The sequence below is a fragment of the Coregonus clupeaformis genome, unplaced genomic scaffold, assembly GCF_020615455.1.
Source record: "Coregonus clupeaformis isolate EN_2021a unplaced genomic scaffold, ASM2061545v1 scaf0295, whole genome shotgun sequence".
Lineage (NCBI taxonomy): Eukaryota > Metazoa > Chordata > Actinopteri > Salmoniformes > Salmonidae > Coregonus > Coregonus clupeaformis.
This window is the reverse complement of record NW_025533750.1, coordinates 361,043-377,650: the sequence shown is the minus strand read 5'-3', so window position 1 is coordinate 377,650 and position 16,608 is coordinate 361,043. Positions and strand designations below refer to the sequence as shown.

The following is a 16,608-nucleotide window of genomic DNA, read 5'->3' as shown; positions in this document are numbered from 1 at the left end:
TTGGCCGGGAGGCTACAACTGCTACGTTTACATGAACACATGGCTACTAGCAGTGGGTGATAGATTTAGAGATAGCGATCTAGCAACTGATGTTTGAATTTCCACTCACGTGAAGAATTAGCCCTAAATAAATTAGCTTATGATATTAATTTGGTGCACATAAAGATGCAGGCAAATTCATGTACGTGTGTACGTGTGTGCATATACACTGAACAAAAATCTAAATGCAACATGCAACAATTTCAAAGATTTTACTGAGTTACTGTTCATAGAAGGAAATCGGTCAATTTAAATGCATTCATTAGGCCCTAATCTATGGATGTCACATGACTGGGAATACAGATAAGCATCTGTTAGTCACAGATGCACTACATGACCAACAGTATGTGGACACCTGCTCATCGAACATCTCATTCCAACATCATGGGCATTAATATGGAGTTGGTCCCCCCTTTGCTGCTATAACAGCCTCCACTCTTCTGGGAAGGCTTTCCACTAGATGTTGGAACATTGCTGCAGGGACTTGCTTCCATTCAGCCACAAGAGCATTAGTGAGGTCGGGCACTGATGTTGGGCGATTAGGCCTGGCTCGCAGTCGGCGTTCCAATTAATCTCAAAGGTGTTTTGATGGGGTTGAGGTCAGGGCTCTGTGCAAGCCAGTCAAGTTATTCCATACCGATCTCGACAAACCATTTCTGTATGGACCTGGCTTTGTGCACGGGGGCATTGTCATGCTGAAACAGGAAAGGGCCTTCCCCAAACTGTTGCCACAAAGTTGGAAGCACAGAATCGTCTAGAATGTCATTGTATGCTGTAGCATTAAGATTTCCCTTCACTGGAACTAAGAGGCCTAGCCCAAACCATGAAAAATGGTGATCTTAGGCTTGTGTGCGGCTGCTCTGCCATGGAAACCCATTTCATGAAACTCCAGACGAACAGTTATTGTGCTGACGTTGCTTCCAGAGGCAGTTTGGTACTCGGTAGTGACTGTTGCAACCCGAGGACAGACGAGTTTTACTCTCTACGCGCTTCAGCACTCGGCGGTCTCGTTCTGTGAGCTTGTGTGGCCTACCATTTTGCGGCTGAGCTGTTGTTGCTCCCAGATGTTTCCACTTCACAATAACAGCACTTACAGTTGACCGGGGCATCTCTAGCAGGGCAGACATTTTACGAACTTACTTGTTGAAAAGGTGGCATCCTATGACAGTGCCACGTTGAAAGTCACTGAGCTCTTCAGTACGGCCATTCTACTGCCAATGTTTGTCTATGGAGATTGCATGGCTGTGTGCTCGATTTTATACACCTGTCAGCAACGGGTGTGGCTGAAATAGCCGAATCATCATACTTTTGTGTATATACAGTGTACCTGTAAAAAAAAGTAGAGGCGTGGATCAGAAAACCAGTGAGTATCTGGTGTGACCACCATTTGCCTCATGCAGCGCGACACCTCTCCTTCGCATAGAGTTGATCAGGCTGTTGATTGTGGCCTGTGGAATGTTGTCCCACTCCTCTTCAATGGCTGTGTGAAGTTGCTGGATATTGGCAGGAACTGGAACACGCTGTTGTACACGTCGATCCAGAGCATCCCAAACATGCTCAATGGGTGACATGTATGGTGAGTATTCAGGCCTTGGAAGAACTGGGACATTTTCAGTTTCCAGGAATTGTGTACAGATCCTTGCGACATGGGGCCGTGCATTATCATGCTGAAACATGAGGTGATGGCAGCGGATGAATGGCACGACAATGGGCCTCAGGATCTCATCACGGTATCTCTGTGCATTCAAATTGCCATCGATAAAATACAATTGTGTTCATTGTCCGTAGCTTATGCCTGCCCATATCATAACCCCACTGCCACCATGGGGCACTCTGTTCACAACAGTTGACATCAGCAAATCGCTCGCCCACAAGACGCCATCTGCCCGGTACAGTTGAAACCGGGATTCATCCGTGATACCAGCGTACCAGTGGCCATCGAAGGTGAGCATTTGACCACTGAAGTTGGTTACGACACCGATCTGGTGAGGACGACGAGCACGCAGATGAGCTTCCCTGAGACGGTTTCTGACAGTTTGTGCAGAAATTCTTCGGTTGCAAAGACACAGTTTCATCAGCTGTCCGGGTGGCTGGTCTCAAACGATCCCGCAGGTGAAGAAACTGGATGTGGAGGTCCTGGGCTGGCATGGTTACACATGGTCTGCGGTTGTGAGGCCAGTTTGACGTACTGCTAAATTCTCTAAAACACAACGTTTTAGTAGAGAAATGAACATTCAACAGCTCTGGTGGACAATCCTGCAGCCAGCATGCCAATTGTATGCTCCCTAAAAACTTGAGACATCTGTGGCATTGTGTTTTGTGACAAAACCGCACATTGTAGAGTGGTCTTTTATTGTCCCAGCACAAGGTGCACCTGTGTAATGACCATGCTGTTTAATCAGCTTCTTGATATGCCACACCTGTCAGGTGGATGAATTATCTTAGCAAAGGAGAAATGCTCACTAACAGGGAAGTAAACAAATTTGTGCGCACAATTTGAGCGAAATAAGCTTTTTGTGCGTATGGAAAATATCTGGGATCTTTTATTTCAGCTCATGAAAAATGGGATCACCACTTTACATGTTGATTTTATATTTTAGTTCAGTGTATATACACTACCGTGCAAAAGTTTGGGGTCACTTAGAAATGTCCTTGTTTTCGAAAGAAAAGCCATTTCTTTGTCCATTTTAAAATAACATCAAATTGATCAGAAATACAGTGTAGACATTGTTAATGTTGTAAATGGCTATTGTAGCTGGAAACGGCTGATTTTTAATGGAATATCTACATAGGCGTACAGAGGCCCATTATCAGCAACCATCAGTCCTGTGTTCCAATGGCACGTTGTGTTTGCTAATCCAAGTTTGTCATTTTAAAAGGCTAATTGATCATTAGAAAACCCTTTTGCAATTATGTTAGCACAGCTGAAAACTGTTTATGCTGATTAAAGAAGCAATAAAACGGGCCTTCTTGAGACTAGTTGAGTATCTGGAGCATCAGCAATTGTGGGTTTTATAACAGGCCAAAATGCCCAGAAACAAATAACTTTCTTCTGAAACTCGTCAGTCTATTCTTGTTCTGAGAAATGAAGGCTATTCCATGCGAGAAATTGCCAAGAAACTGAAGATCTCGTACAACGCTGTGTACTACTCCCTTCACAGAACAGCGCAAACTGGCTCTAACCAGAATAGAAAGAGGAGTGGGAGGCCCCGGTGCATAACTGAGCAAGAGGACAAATACATTACATTTTACATTTACATTTAGCAGACGCTCTTATCCAGAGCGACTTACAGTTAGTGAGTGCATACATTTTCATACTGGTCCCCCGTGGGAATCGAACCCACAACCCTGACGTTGCAAGCGCCATGCTCTACCAACTGAGCTACATGGGACTATATTAGAGTGTCTAGTTTGAGAAACAGACGCCTCACAGGTCCTCAACCGGCAGCTTCATTAAATAGTACCCGCAAAACACCAGTCTCAACGTCAACAGTGAAGAGGCGACTCTGGGATGCTGACCTTCTAGGCAGAGTTGCAAAGAAAATGCCAAATCTCAGACTGGCCAATAAAAATAGAAGTTTAGGATGGGCAGTCTGAGATATGGCTTTTTCATTGCAACTCTGCCTAGAAGGTCAGCATTCCAAACAAGGACATTGCTAAGTGACCCCAAACTTTTGAACGGTAGTGTAAGTATGATCATTTTATTTGTATACAACAAATAGTGTCTCATAAGCCTATGTGGGCTGGGCATCTTGAAGATGCATGACACTATAATAACATAAATCAGTCGATCAAATCTATTGAAACATGTCAGAACATTCTCGAGACCTATTTTAACAGTAAAATATAACAGCGGTAGCTTTAATGGTCAACACAAAATGCATGACAATCACTGGATTAGGTTGCACATTAAATTATTTTGAATCACAGAATGAATGAATGATGAAACAACATATTTCTTCAATACCATCTCAGTAGTCTATTACAGTAGTGAATAAAGCTCTGTGAATGACTTTAGAAGGTGATACAAAATAGTTATATTGCGTGGCGGGGTAAATTATTTTTGGTGCGACCAAATCATGGTCTGGTGCCACTAACTGAAAAACTGATGTTAGTCTGCCTTTCCTCTCTAGGTGTGGAACCAGAGCCGTTTGAGATGGGAGAGCATCTGATCCAGGCTAGTGGGAAACTCTGTCTGTTGGACAGTATGCTGGCATACCTGCACCAAGGGTCAGTCTCTCTCTGATAGAGATATAACACTAAGCACTATGGGAGATATAACACTAAGGGAGATATGACACTAAGGGAGATATGACACTAAGGGAGATATAACACTAAGGGAGATATAACACTATGGGAGATATAACACTATGGGAGATATAACACTAAGGGAGATATGACACTAAGGGAGATATAACACTATGGGAGATATAACACTATGGGAGATATATCACTATGGGAGATATAACACTATGGGAGATATAACACTGGGAGATATAACACTGAGGGAGATATAACACTGAGGGAGATATAACACTGAGGGAGATATAACACTGAGGGAGATATAACACTGAGGGAGATATAACACTAAGGGAGATATAACACTAAGGGGGATACTGTATAACACTAAGCACTATGGGAGATACTGTTTAACACTAAGCACAATTAAATGTTAGATCTTATCCATATCTTCCATGATGTCATGCCATTAACTCCTTTACTGTAAATATACTGTAAATTAACACATTACTTTTCCTCATCGGTGTTCAGGGGTCATCGTATCCTGCTGTTCTCCCAGATGACAAGGATGCTGGACATTCTCCAGGATTACATGGAATACAGAGGTAATGGATATCTAGCTAGTGGAATACAGAGGTAATGGATATCTAGCTAGTGGAATACAGAGGTAATGGATATCTAGCTAGTGGAATACAGAGGTAATAGATATCTAGCTAGTGGAATACAGAGGTAATGGATATCTAGCTAGTGGAATACAGAGGTAATGGATATCTAGCTAGTGGAATACAGAGGTAATGGATATCTAGCTAGTGGAATACAGAGGTAATGGATATCTAGCTAGTGGAATACAGAGGTAATGGATATCTAGCTAGTGGAATACAGAGGTAATAGATATCTAGCTAGTGGAATACAGAGGTAATGGATATCTAGCTAGTGGAGTACAGAGGTAATGGATGTCTAGCTAGTGGAGTACAGAGGTAATGGATATCTAGCTAGTGGAATACAGAGGTAATGGATATCTAGCTAGTGGAGTACAGATGTAATGGATATCTAGCTAGTGGAATACAGAGGTAATGGATATCTAGCTAGTGGAATACAGAGGTAATGGATATCTAGCTAGTGGAATACAGAGGTAATGGGTATCTAGCTAGTGGAATACAGAGGTAATGGGTATCTAGCTAGTGGAATACAGAGGTAATGGATATCTAGCTAGTGGAATACAGAGGTAATGGATATCTAGCTAGTGGAATACAGAGGTAATGGGTATCTAGCTAGTGGAATACAGAGGTAATGGATATCTAGCTAGTGGAATACAGAGGTAATGGATATCTAGCTAGTGGAATACAGAGGTAATGGATATCTAGCTAGTGGAATACAGAGGTAATGGGTATCTAGCTAGTGGAATACAGAGGTAATGGATATCTAGCTAGTGGAATACAGAGGTAATGGGTATCTAGCTAGTGGAATACAGAGGTAATGGGTATCTAGCTAGTGGAATACAGAGGTAATGGATATCTAGCTAGTGGAATACAGAGGTAATGGATATCTAGCTAGTGGAATACAGAGGTAATGGATATCTAGCTAGTGGAATACAGAGGTAATGGATATCTAGCTAGTGGAATACAGAGGTAATGGATATCTAGCTAGTGGAATACAGAGGTAATGGATATCTAGCTAGTGGAATACAGAGGTAATGGATATCTAGCTAGTGGAATACAGAGGTAATGGATATCTAGCTAGTGGAATACAGAGGTAATGGATATCTAGCTAGTGGAATACAGAGGTAATGGATATCTAGCTAGTGGAATACAGAGGTAATGGATATCTAGCTAGTGGAATACAGAGGTAATGGATATCTAGCTAGTGGAATACAGAGGTAATGGATATCTAGCTAGTGGAGTACAGAGGTAATAGATATCTAGCTAGTGGAGTACAGAGGTAATGGATATCTAGCTAGTGGAGTACAGAGGTAATGGATGTCTAGCTAGTGGAGTACAGAGGTAATGGATATCTAGCTAGTGGAATACAGAGGTAATGGATATCTAGCTAGTGGAATACAGAGGTAATGGATATCTAGCTAGTGGAATACAGAGGTAATGGATATCTAGCTAGTGGAATACAGAGGTAATGGATATCTAGCTAGTGGAATACAGAGGTAATGGATATCTAGCTAGTGGAATACAGAGGTAATGGATATCTAGCTAGTTGAATACAGAGGTAATGGATATCTAGCTAGTGGAATACAGAGGTAATGGATATCTAGCTAGTGGAGTACAGAGGTAATAGATATCTAGCTAGTGGAGTACAGAGGTAATGGATATCTAGCTAGTGGAGTACAGAGGTAATGGATGTCTAGCTAGTGGAATACAGAGGTAATGGATATCTAGCTAGTGGAGTACAGATGTAATGGATATCTTGTTATGATTTACCAGTATTAGAACCCAAATGCAGACAAGTACACCAAGCCAGAGAAGGTTTAACAGGTTTATTTAAAATGTTCAATAGTCCAGGTTTCCAATAATAGGGGAAGAGCAAGTCCAGGTTACAGGGAGGGTAACAGATCCAGGTCAGGGCAGGTGTGGTACCGTAATGTCCTAGTGTCCGTGGTGAGTCCAAAAGAGAGGTCCGGTAGTGGAGAGCAGGATGGTGGTGGCAGGAGTGAAGCGGAGGCAGAGTCAGGTTCCAAATATCTGTGGCACAGGAGAAAAGTAAATAGAACAGGCCAAAACACAAAGAGCAAAAATAAACAGGTTGAGTCGGCAGCGAGACTAACATGGTCGTCTTGACTATGATCTGACGATGAGTGGTAAGTTTGACCGGGTCTTAAAGGCTGAGGTGATTATGGTGAATGAGCTGCAGCTGGAACCCTGACTCCCGCACACCAGACTTCACTCCTGCAATCAAGGACAGACAGAGGGGAGGGAGAGAGCAGAGAGAGAGCTACCTAGCAGCAGTAGGCCTAACAGTACCCCCCCCTCTACGGACGCCACCTGGCGGCCGACGGGGTTTATCGGGATGTAACCTATGAAACTCTCGGACCAGAGCAGGATCCACAATGAAGCTCCTGGGCACCCAGGAACGTTCCTCAGGACCATAACCCTCCCAATCCACCAGGTACTGGAAACCACGACCCCGGCGGCGAACATCCAGAAGTCGCCGGACAGTGTAGACCGGACCCCCACCCACGATCCTGGGCGGAGGAGGGGGACGAGAGGGCGGGCACAGAGGGCTAACCGACACAGGCTTAATCTGGGAAACATGAAAGGTGGAATGAACCCGTAGGGAGGCAGGAAGCTGTAGCTTAACCGCGCAGGGGTTAACAATAGACAGTATCTTGAACGGTCCTATAAAACGAGGCGCCATCTTCTTAGACTCCACCTTCAATGGAAGGTCCCGTGACTTCAGCCATACCTCTTGACCAGGAGAGTAACCGGGAGCCTGGGACCGGTGACGGTTGGCTTGCCTCTGCATGTACGCCGAAGCTCGGGACAGAGCTACCCTGGCCTTCCTCCAGACCTTGAAGCAGCGGCGCATGTGGGACTGCACCGAGGGTACCGCCAGTTCCCTCTCTTGAGAAGGGAACAGGGGAGGTTGATAACCCAGAGCACACAGAAAAGGGAGACAAACCAGAGGAAGCGTTAGTCAAGGTGTTATGAGCATATTCCCACCCAGGGGAGCATGGAGCTCCATGACCCAGGGTTAGACCCCTGTGACACAGCGAAGAGCGGTCTCCATCTCCTGGTTCGCTCTCTCGGCTTGCCCGTTGGTCTGGGGGGTGATATCCAGAGGACAGGCTGGATGTAATGCCCAAAGCTTTACAGAAAGCTTTCCACACCTGGGAGACAAACTGGGGACCCCTGTCAGAGACAATATCCGTGGGTAGACCATGAGAGCGGAACACATGTTCAACCAAAATATCAGCCGTCTCTCTGGCAGTGGGCAGTTTAGGTAGGGCCAAAAAATGAGCGAACTTAGAAAACGATCAATCACCGTAAGAATTACAGTCTTTCCAGACGAGGGGGAAGTCCAGTGACAAAATCCATAGCGATATGCGACCAGGGCCGGCTGGGTATAGGTAGAGGTCGTAGATGACCAGCGCTGGCCTGGGTGGAGTTCTTACTTCGTGCACATACCGTACAAGCAGCAATGAAGGCTCGAGTGTCCGCCTCCATCGTGGCCCACCAGAACTTCCGTCGCACAAAGTCAAGGGTCCGCGAAACTCCAGGGTGACAGGTAAGGGGAGACGAGTGAGCCCACTGAAGTACCTGGGAGCGAGCAGACTCAGGGACAAACATCCGGTTAGGAGGACCCCTCCCAGGGTCAGCTTGATGATGTTGAGCCTGTCTAACAATCCCCTCGATGTCACATGTGACGACCGCAATACTGCAGGTAGGAGGCAAAATGGGTTCAGGGTTACTACCAGTATCAACAGCCGAATGAACACGAGACAGGGCGTCAGGCTTGACGTTGCGTGACCCAGGACGGTAAGACAGAGAAAAAATTGAATCTCCCAAAAAATAGTGCCCACCTGGCTTGACGGGGGTTGAGCTGCTTCGCTGACTGGAGGTAAGCCAGATTCTTATGATCCGTCCAAACGATGAAGGGTTGTTCCGCCCCCTCCAACCAATGTCGCCACTCCTCGAGAGCCAGCTTAACGGCGAGCAGTTCACGATTGCCAACATCATAATTCCTCTCTGCCTGAGAAAGTTTCCTTGAGAGAAAAGCACAGGGATGCAGTTTGTTATCTTCAGGAGAACGCTGTGACAACACCGCACCTACCCCAGTGTCGGATGCATCCACCTCCACGACAAACTGGCGGTCGGGGGTCCGGCTGCATCAGAATGGGAGCCGAGGCGAAGCGATGTTTCAGTTCTTCGAACGCTGATTCGGCCCCCTTCATTCCAAGCGAACGGTCGTGAGATGGAGGTGAGAGCGGTGAGTGGCGCCCGCAATGCGGCTGTAGTCCTTGATGAACCTCCTATAGAAGTTCGCAAACCCCAGAAATCGTTGAAGTTGTTTGCGGGTAGAGGGGCTGGCCAGTCCGTGACAGCAGAGATCTTAGCTGGGTCCATCCGCAACTCCCCCTGAGCGATGATGTAACCCAAAAAGGAGGTCTCAGACACATGAAATTCACATTTCTCCATCTTCACAAACAGTTTGTTCTCCAACAACCTTTGCAACACCTGGCGCACATGCAGTTCATGTTCCTGGGAGGACTCTGAGAAAATCAAGATATCATCCAGATAGACAAAAACAAACCGATTCAACATGTCCCGAAGGACATCATTGACTAGTGCCTGAAAAACAGCAGGGGCATTAGACAACCCAAAAGGCATAACCAGATACTCAAAATGTCCCAAGGGTGTGTTGAAGGCAGTCTTCCATTCATCACCTTTACGAATGCGCACCAGGTGATACGCATTTCGTAGATCCAGTTTCGTAAAGATGGTAGCACCATGAAGGAGGGGAAAAGCAGAATTAATCAAAGGCAGAGAATACTTGTTCTTAATGGTGATGTTGTTAAGTCCACGGTAATCAATACAGGGTCTGAGGGTCTTATCCTTCTTAGCAACAAAAAAGAATCCCGCTCCTACAGGTGACGAGGAAGGACGCATAATACCTGCCGCCAAGGAGTCCCGAATGTAGTTCTCCATAGCCTCCGTCTCCGGCCGGGAGAGATTGTACAGGCGACTGCTGGGGAGCGGGGCTCCTGGCTGGAGGTCAATGGCACAGTCGTAAGGCCGGTGAGGAGGAAGAGAAGTAGCTCTGTGTTTGCAGAAAACGGATGCCAGGTCATGATACACGTCAGGAACATTAGAAAGATCCATGGACTCCAGTGGAGGTCGAGGCACAGTACTGGCAGGAGTCAGAGCAGAACACAAACAATTCACATGACAAAATGTGCTCCATGAAACAATTCTACCTGTCACCCAATCAATGTGTGGATTGTGTCTTATGAGCCAGGGGATACCAAGGACCAGAGGGGTCTGTGGGCAGTCGATAATATGGAATTGAATGTTCTCCTGATGATTTCCCGACACTCTAAGACAAACAGGAACAGTCTGATGGGTAATATGGGTCAACAATTGTCCATTCAGACCCTTAGCCTGCAGCGGACAGTCCATAGGAACAGTCTCCAAATCCATTTGTTGAGCCCACTCTCTATCCAAAAAGCTTTCGTCTGCACCAGAGTCAATCAGCGCACTAACAGAGAGATTCTGGAACTGCCACTGGAGGGATGCCTGGAGCAGAATGCGGGGAGAAGAGGAAGAATCCGCTGCTCGGCTCACCAAAACTTCTCCCATTAATGATGAGCCGGCCCTTTTCCCCGGACGAACTGGGCAGGAAGGAACGAAATGACCAGCTTCTCCACAATACAGGCAGACCCGAGCCTGAATGCGACGTGCACGCTCCTCTGAGGACAACCGTGCACGACCCACCTCCATGGCTTCGGGTTCAGTGCTCCTCGTATCGACTCGGGAAGACACGGCTTTCTCCGTAGGGAAGATGCGGGGAGGAGTTTGTTGATGACAGACAGGTTGCTTGGAACTAACACTCCTCTCCCGGCGGCGCTCCCGAATCCGATTATCCAACCTGATGGTGAGTGAAATAAGATTATCCAGCGTAGGCGATTCATCATATGACACCAATTCATCTTTTAAAGTCTCAGACAAAGCATTGATGAACACTCCTTGTAATGCCTCGTCATTCCAACCACTCACTGCTGCTAAAGTCCGAAACTCCACTGCCATCTCCGCCACACTGCGAGCCCCCTGCCGAAGAGAAAACAACCGTTTCACAGCCTCCTTGCCTCGTACGGGGTGGTCAAAAACCTTCCTCATCTCAGTGGTGAAGGCAACGTAAGCGTTGCAAATGTCCGACTGACTCTCCCAGACCGCGGATCCCCAGGCACGAGCGGAACCGCTAGTAGAGTTGATAAGGTAGGCAATACGGGCTCTTTCTGAGGCGTAGGTGAGGGGCTGTTGTTCAAACACTAACGAGCATTGAGTCAAAAAATCGCCACAGGTTCCCATGTTCCCGTCATAGCGCTCTGGAGCAGGAACAAAAGGCTCTCTGATCTGGGCTGAAGGGGTAGTAAGGGCAGACACTTGATTGGTGAGTAATTGAACCTGATTAAGCAGCACCTGACTGTCCTCAGCAATCGTCTTAAACAGGGTATCATGTTGGCCAAGTAAAATGCCCTGATTGGCTATGGCAGTCCAAATTTGAGTGCACTCTGGGGTGGTATCCAAGCTACTGTCTGCTGGGTTCATGATGGTCAGATCATACTGTTATGATTTACCAGTATTAGAACCCAAATGCAGACAAGTACACCAAGCCAGAGAAGGTTTAACAGGTTTATTTAAAATGTTCAATAGTCCAGGTTTCCAATAATAGGGGAAGAGCAAGTCCAGGTTACAGGGAGGGTAACAGATCCAGGTCAGGGCAGGTGTGGTACCGTAATGTCCTAGTGTCCGTGGTGAGTCCAAAAGAGAGGTCCGGTAGTGGAGAGCAGGATGGTGGTGGCAGGAGTGAAGCGGAGGCAGGAGTCAGGTTCCAAATATCTGTGGCACAGGAGAAAAAGTAAATAGAACAGGCCAAAACACAAAGAGCAAAAATAAACAGGTTGAGTCGGCAGCGAGACTAACATGGTCGTCTTGACTATGATCTGACGATGAGTGGTAAGTTTGACCGGGTCTTAAAGGCTGAGGTGATTATGGTGAATGAGCTGCAGCTGGAACCCTGACTCCCGCACACCAGACTTCACTCCTGCAATCAAGGACAGACAGAGGGGAGGGAGAGAGCAGAGAGAGAGCTACCTAGCAGCAGTAGGCCTAACATATCTAGCTAGTGGAATACAGAGGTAATGGATATCTAGCTAGTGGAGTACAGAGGTAATGGATATCTAGCTAGTGGAATACAGAGGTAATGGATATCTAGCTAGTGGAATACAGAGGTAATGGATATCTAGCTAGTGGAATACAGAGGTAATGGATATCTAGCTAGTGGAATACAGAGGTAATGGATATCTAGCTAGTGGAATACAGAGGTAATGGATATCTAGCTAGTGGAATACAGAGGTAATGGATATCTAGCTAGTGGAGTACAGAGGTAATGGATATCTAGCTAGTGGAGTACAGAGGTAATGGATATCTAGCTAGTGGAATACAGAGGTAATGGATATCTAGCTAGTGGAATACAGAGGTAATGGATATCTAGCTAGTGGAATACAGAGGTAATGGATATCTAGCTAGTGGAATACAGAGGTAATGGATATCTAGCTAGTGGAATACAGAGGTAATGGATATCTAGCTAGTGGAATACAGAGGTAATGGATATCTAGCTAGTGGAATACAGAGGTAATGGATATCTAGCTAGTGGAATACAGAGGTAATGGATATCTAGCTAGTGGAGTACAGAGGTAATGGATATCTAGCTAGTGGAATACAGAGGTAATGGATATCTAGCTAGTGGAATACAGAGGTAATGGATATCTAGCTAGTGGAATACAGAGGTAATGGGTATCTAGCTAGTGGAATACAGAGGTAATGGATATCTAGCTAGTGGAATACAGAGGTAATGGATATCTAGCTAGTGGAATACAGAGGTAATGGATATCTAGCTAGTGGAGTACAGAGGTAATGGATATCTAGCTAGTGGAATACAGAGGTAATGGATATCTAGCTAGTGGAATACAGAGGTAATGGATATCTAGCTAGTGGAATACAGAGGTAATGGATATCTAGCTAGTGGAATACAGAGGTAATGGATATCTAGCTAGTGGAGTACAGAGGTAATGGATATCTAGCTAGTGGAGTACAGAGGTAATGGGTATCTAGCTAGTGGAATACAGAGGTAATGGATATCTAGCTAGTGGAATACAGAGGTAATGGATATCTAGCTAGTGGAATACAGAGGTAATGGATATCTAGCTAGTGGAATACAGAGGTAATGGATATCTAGCTAGTGGAATACAGAGGTAATGGATATCTAGCTAGTGGAATACAGAGGTAATGGATATCTAGCTAGTGGTATACAGAGGTAATGATATCTAGCTAGTGGAATACAGAGGTAATGGGTATCTAGCTAGTGGAATACAGAGGTAATGGATATCTAGCTAGTGGAATACAGAGGTAATGGATATCTAGCTAGTGGAATACAGAGGTAATGGATATCTAGCTAGTGGAATACAGAGGTAATGGATATCTAGCTAGTGGAATACAGAGGTAATGGATATCTAGCTAGTGGAATACAGAGGTAATGGATATCTAGCTAGTGGAGTACAGAGGTAATGGATATCTAGCTAGTGGAATACAGAGGTAATGGATATCTAGCTAGTGGAATACAGAGGTAATGGATATCTAGCTAGTGGAATACAGAGGTAATGGATATCTAGCTAGTGGAATACAGAGGTAATGGATATCTAGCTAGTGGAATACAGAGGTAATGGATATCTAGCTAGTGGAATACAGAGGTAATGGGTATCTAGCTAGTGGAATACAGAGGTAATGGATATCTAGCTAGTGGAATACAGAGGTAATGGGTATCTAGCTAGTGGAATACAGAGGTAATGGATATCTAGCTAGTGGAATACAGAGGTAATGGATATCTAGCTAGTGGAATACAGAGGTAATGGATATCTAGCTAGTGGAATACAGAGGTAATGGATATCTAGCTAGTGGAATACAGAGGTAATGGATATCTAGCTAGTGGAATACAGAGGTAATGGATATCTAGCTAGTGGAATACAGAGGTAATGGATATCTAGCTAGTGGAGTACAGAGGTAATAGATATCTAGCTAGTGGAATACAGAGGTAATGGATATCTAGCTAGTGGAATACAGAGGTAATGGATATCTAGCTAGTGGAATACAGAGGTAATGGATATCTAGCTAGTGGAATACAGAGGTAATGGATATCTAGCTAGTGGAATACAGAGGTAATGGATATCTAGCTAGTGGAATACAGAGGTAATGGATATCTAGCTAGTGGAATACAGAGGTAATGAATATCTAGCTAGTGGAGTACAGAGGTAATGGATATCTAGCTAGTGGAATACAGAGGTAATGGATATCTAGCTAGTGGAATACAGAGGTAATGGATATCTAGCTAGTGGAATACAGAGGTAATGGATATCTAGCTAGTGGAATACAGAGGTAATGGATATCTAGCTAGTGGAATACAGAGGTAATGGATATCTAGCTAGTGGAATACAGAGGTAATGGATATCTAGCTAGTGGAATACAGAGGTAATGGATATCTAGCTAGTGGAGTACAGAGGTAATGGATATCTAGCTAGTGGAATACAGAGGTAATGGATATCTAGCTAGTGGAATACAGAGGTAATGGGTATCTAGCTAGTGGAATACAGAGGTAATGGATATCTAGCTAGTGGAATACAGAGGTAATGGATATCTAGCTAGTGGAATACAGAGGTAATGGATATCTAGCTAGTGGAATACAGAGGTAATGGATATCTAGCTAGTGGAATACAGAGGTAATGGATATCTAGCTAGTGGAATACAGAGGTAATGGATATCTAGCTAGTGGAATACAGAGGTAATGGATATCTAGCTAGTGGAATACAGAGGTAATGGATATCTAGCTAGTGGAATACAGAGGTAATGGATATCTAGCTAGTGGAATACAGAGGTAATGGATATCTAGCTAGTGGAATACAGAGGTAATGGATATCTAGCTAGTGGAATACAGAGGTAATGGATATCTAGCTAGTGGAATACAGAGGTAATGGGTATCTAGCTAGTGGAATACAGAGGTAATGGATATCTAGCTAGTGGAATACAGAGGTAATAGATATCTAGCTAGTGGAATACAGAGGTAATGGATATCTAGCTAGTGGAATACAGAGGTAATGGATATCTAGCTAGTGGAGTACAGAGGTAATGGATATCTAGCTAGTGGAATACAGAGGTAATGGATATCTAGCTAGTGGAATACAGAGGTAATGGATATCTAGCTAGTGGAATACAGAGGTAATGGATATCTAGCTAGTGGAGTACAGAGGTAATGGATATCTAGCTAGTGGAATACAGAGGTAATGGATATCTAGCTAGTGGAATACAGAGGTAATGGATATCTAGCTAGTGGAATACAGAGGTAATGGATATCTAGCTAGTGGAATACAGAGGTAATGGATATCTAGCTAGTGGAGTACAGAGGTAATGGATATCTAGCTAGTGGAATACAGAGGTAATGGATATCTAGCTAGTGGAATACAGAGGTAATGGATATCTAGCTAGTGGAATACAGAGGTAATGGATATCTAGCTAGTGGAATACAGAGGTAATGGATATCTAGCTAGTGGAATACAGAGGTAATGGATATCTAGCTAGTGGAATACAGAGGTAATGGATATCTAGCTAGTGGAATACAGAGGTAATGGGTATCTAGCTAGTGGAATACAGAGGTAATGGATGTCTAGCTAGTGGAGTACAGAGGTAATGGATATCTAGCTAGTGGAATACAGAGGTAATGGATATCTAGCTAGTGGAATACAGAGGTAATGGAAATCTAGCTAGTGGAATACAGAGGTAATGGATATCTAGCTAGTGGAATACAGAGGTAATGGATATCTAGCTAGTGGAATACAGAGGTAATGGATATCTAGCTAGTGGAATACAGAGGTAATGGGTATCTAGCTAGTGGAATACAGAGGTAATGGATATCTAGCTAGTGGAATACAGAGGTAATGGATATCTAGCTAGTGGAATACAGAGGTAATGGATATCTAGCTAGTGGAATACAGAGGTAATGGATATCTAGCTAGTGGAATACAGAGGTAATGGATATCTAGCTAGTGGAATACAGAGGTAATGGGTATCTAGCTAGTGGAATACAGAGGTAATGGGTATCTAGCTAGTGGAGTACAGAGGTAATGGGTATCTAGCTAGTGGAGTACAGAGGTAATGGGTATCTAGCTAGTGGAATACAGAGGTAATGGGTATCTAGCTAGTGGAATACAGAGGTAATGGGTATCTAGCTAGTGGAATACAGAGGTAATGGGTATCTAGCTAGTGGAATACAGAGGTAATGGATATCTAGCTAGTGGAATACAGAGGTAATGGGTATCTAGCTAGTGGAGTACAGAGGTAATGGGTTAGGGCTGATGTGATTTAGTTGACTGGTCGGTTGTTTGGTCGATAGGCTGTTGGTCAACCAAGATTTTTTTTTAGTTGAGTAGTCACAAATATATATTTTCTTATGGCACACGAGGCACCCGTCTAATTCGCGCCTGTCTCAGTGGACTAATCCAGACCCCCGTCTAATTCGCGCCTGTCTCAGTGGACTAATCCAGACCCCCGTCTAATT

The 16,608-nt window shown here is 44.6% G+C and overlaps 1 protein-coding gene across 5 annotated transcripts in view; it reads left to right on the top strand.

Moving 5' to 3' along the window:
- Positions 1-16,608, top strand: part of chd1l (chromodomain helicase DNA binding protein 1-like) — a 112,487-nt gene that overhangs the window by 15,292 nt on the left and 80,587 nt on the right. For all 5 annotated transcript variants that reach the window (XM_045214676.1, XM_041840750.2, XM_041840754.2 and 2 more), the window contains 2 exons: positions 4,173-4,269; positions 4,810-4,883. In XM_045214676.1, the coding sequence (XP_045070611.1) occupies positions 4,173-4,269; positions 4,810-4,883 (171 nt within the window). The remainder of the gene's footprint in view (positions 1-4,172; positions 4,270-4,809; positions 4,884-16,608) is intronic.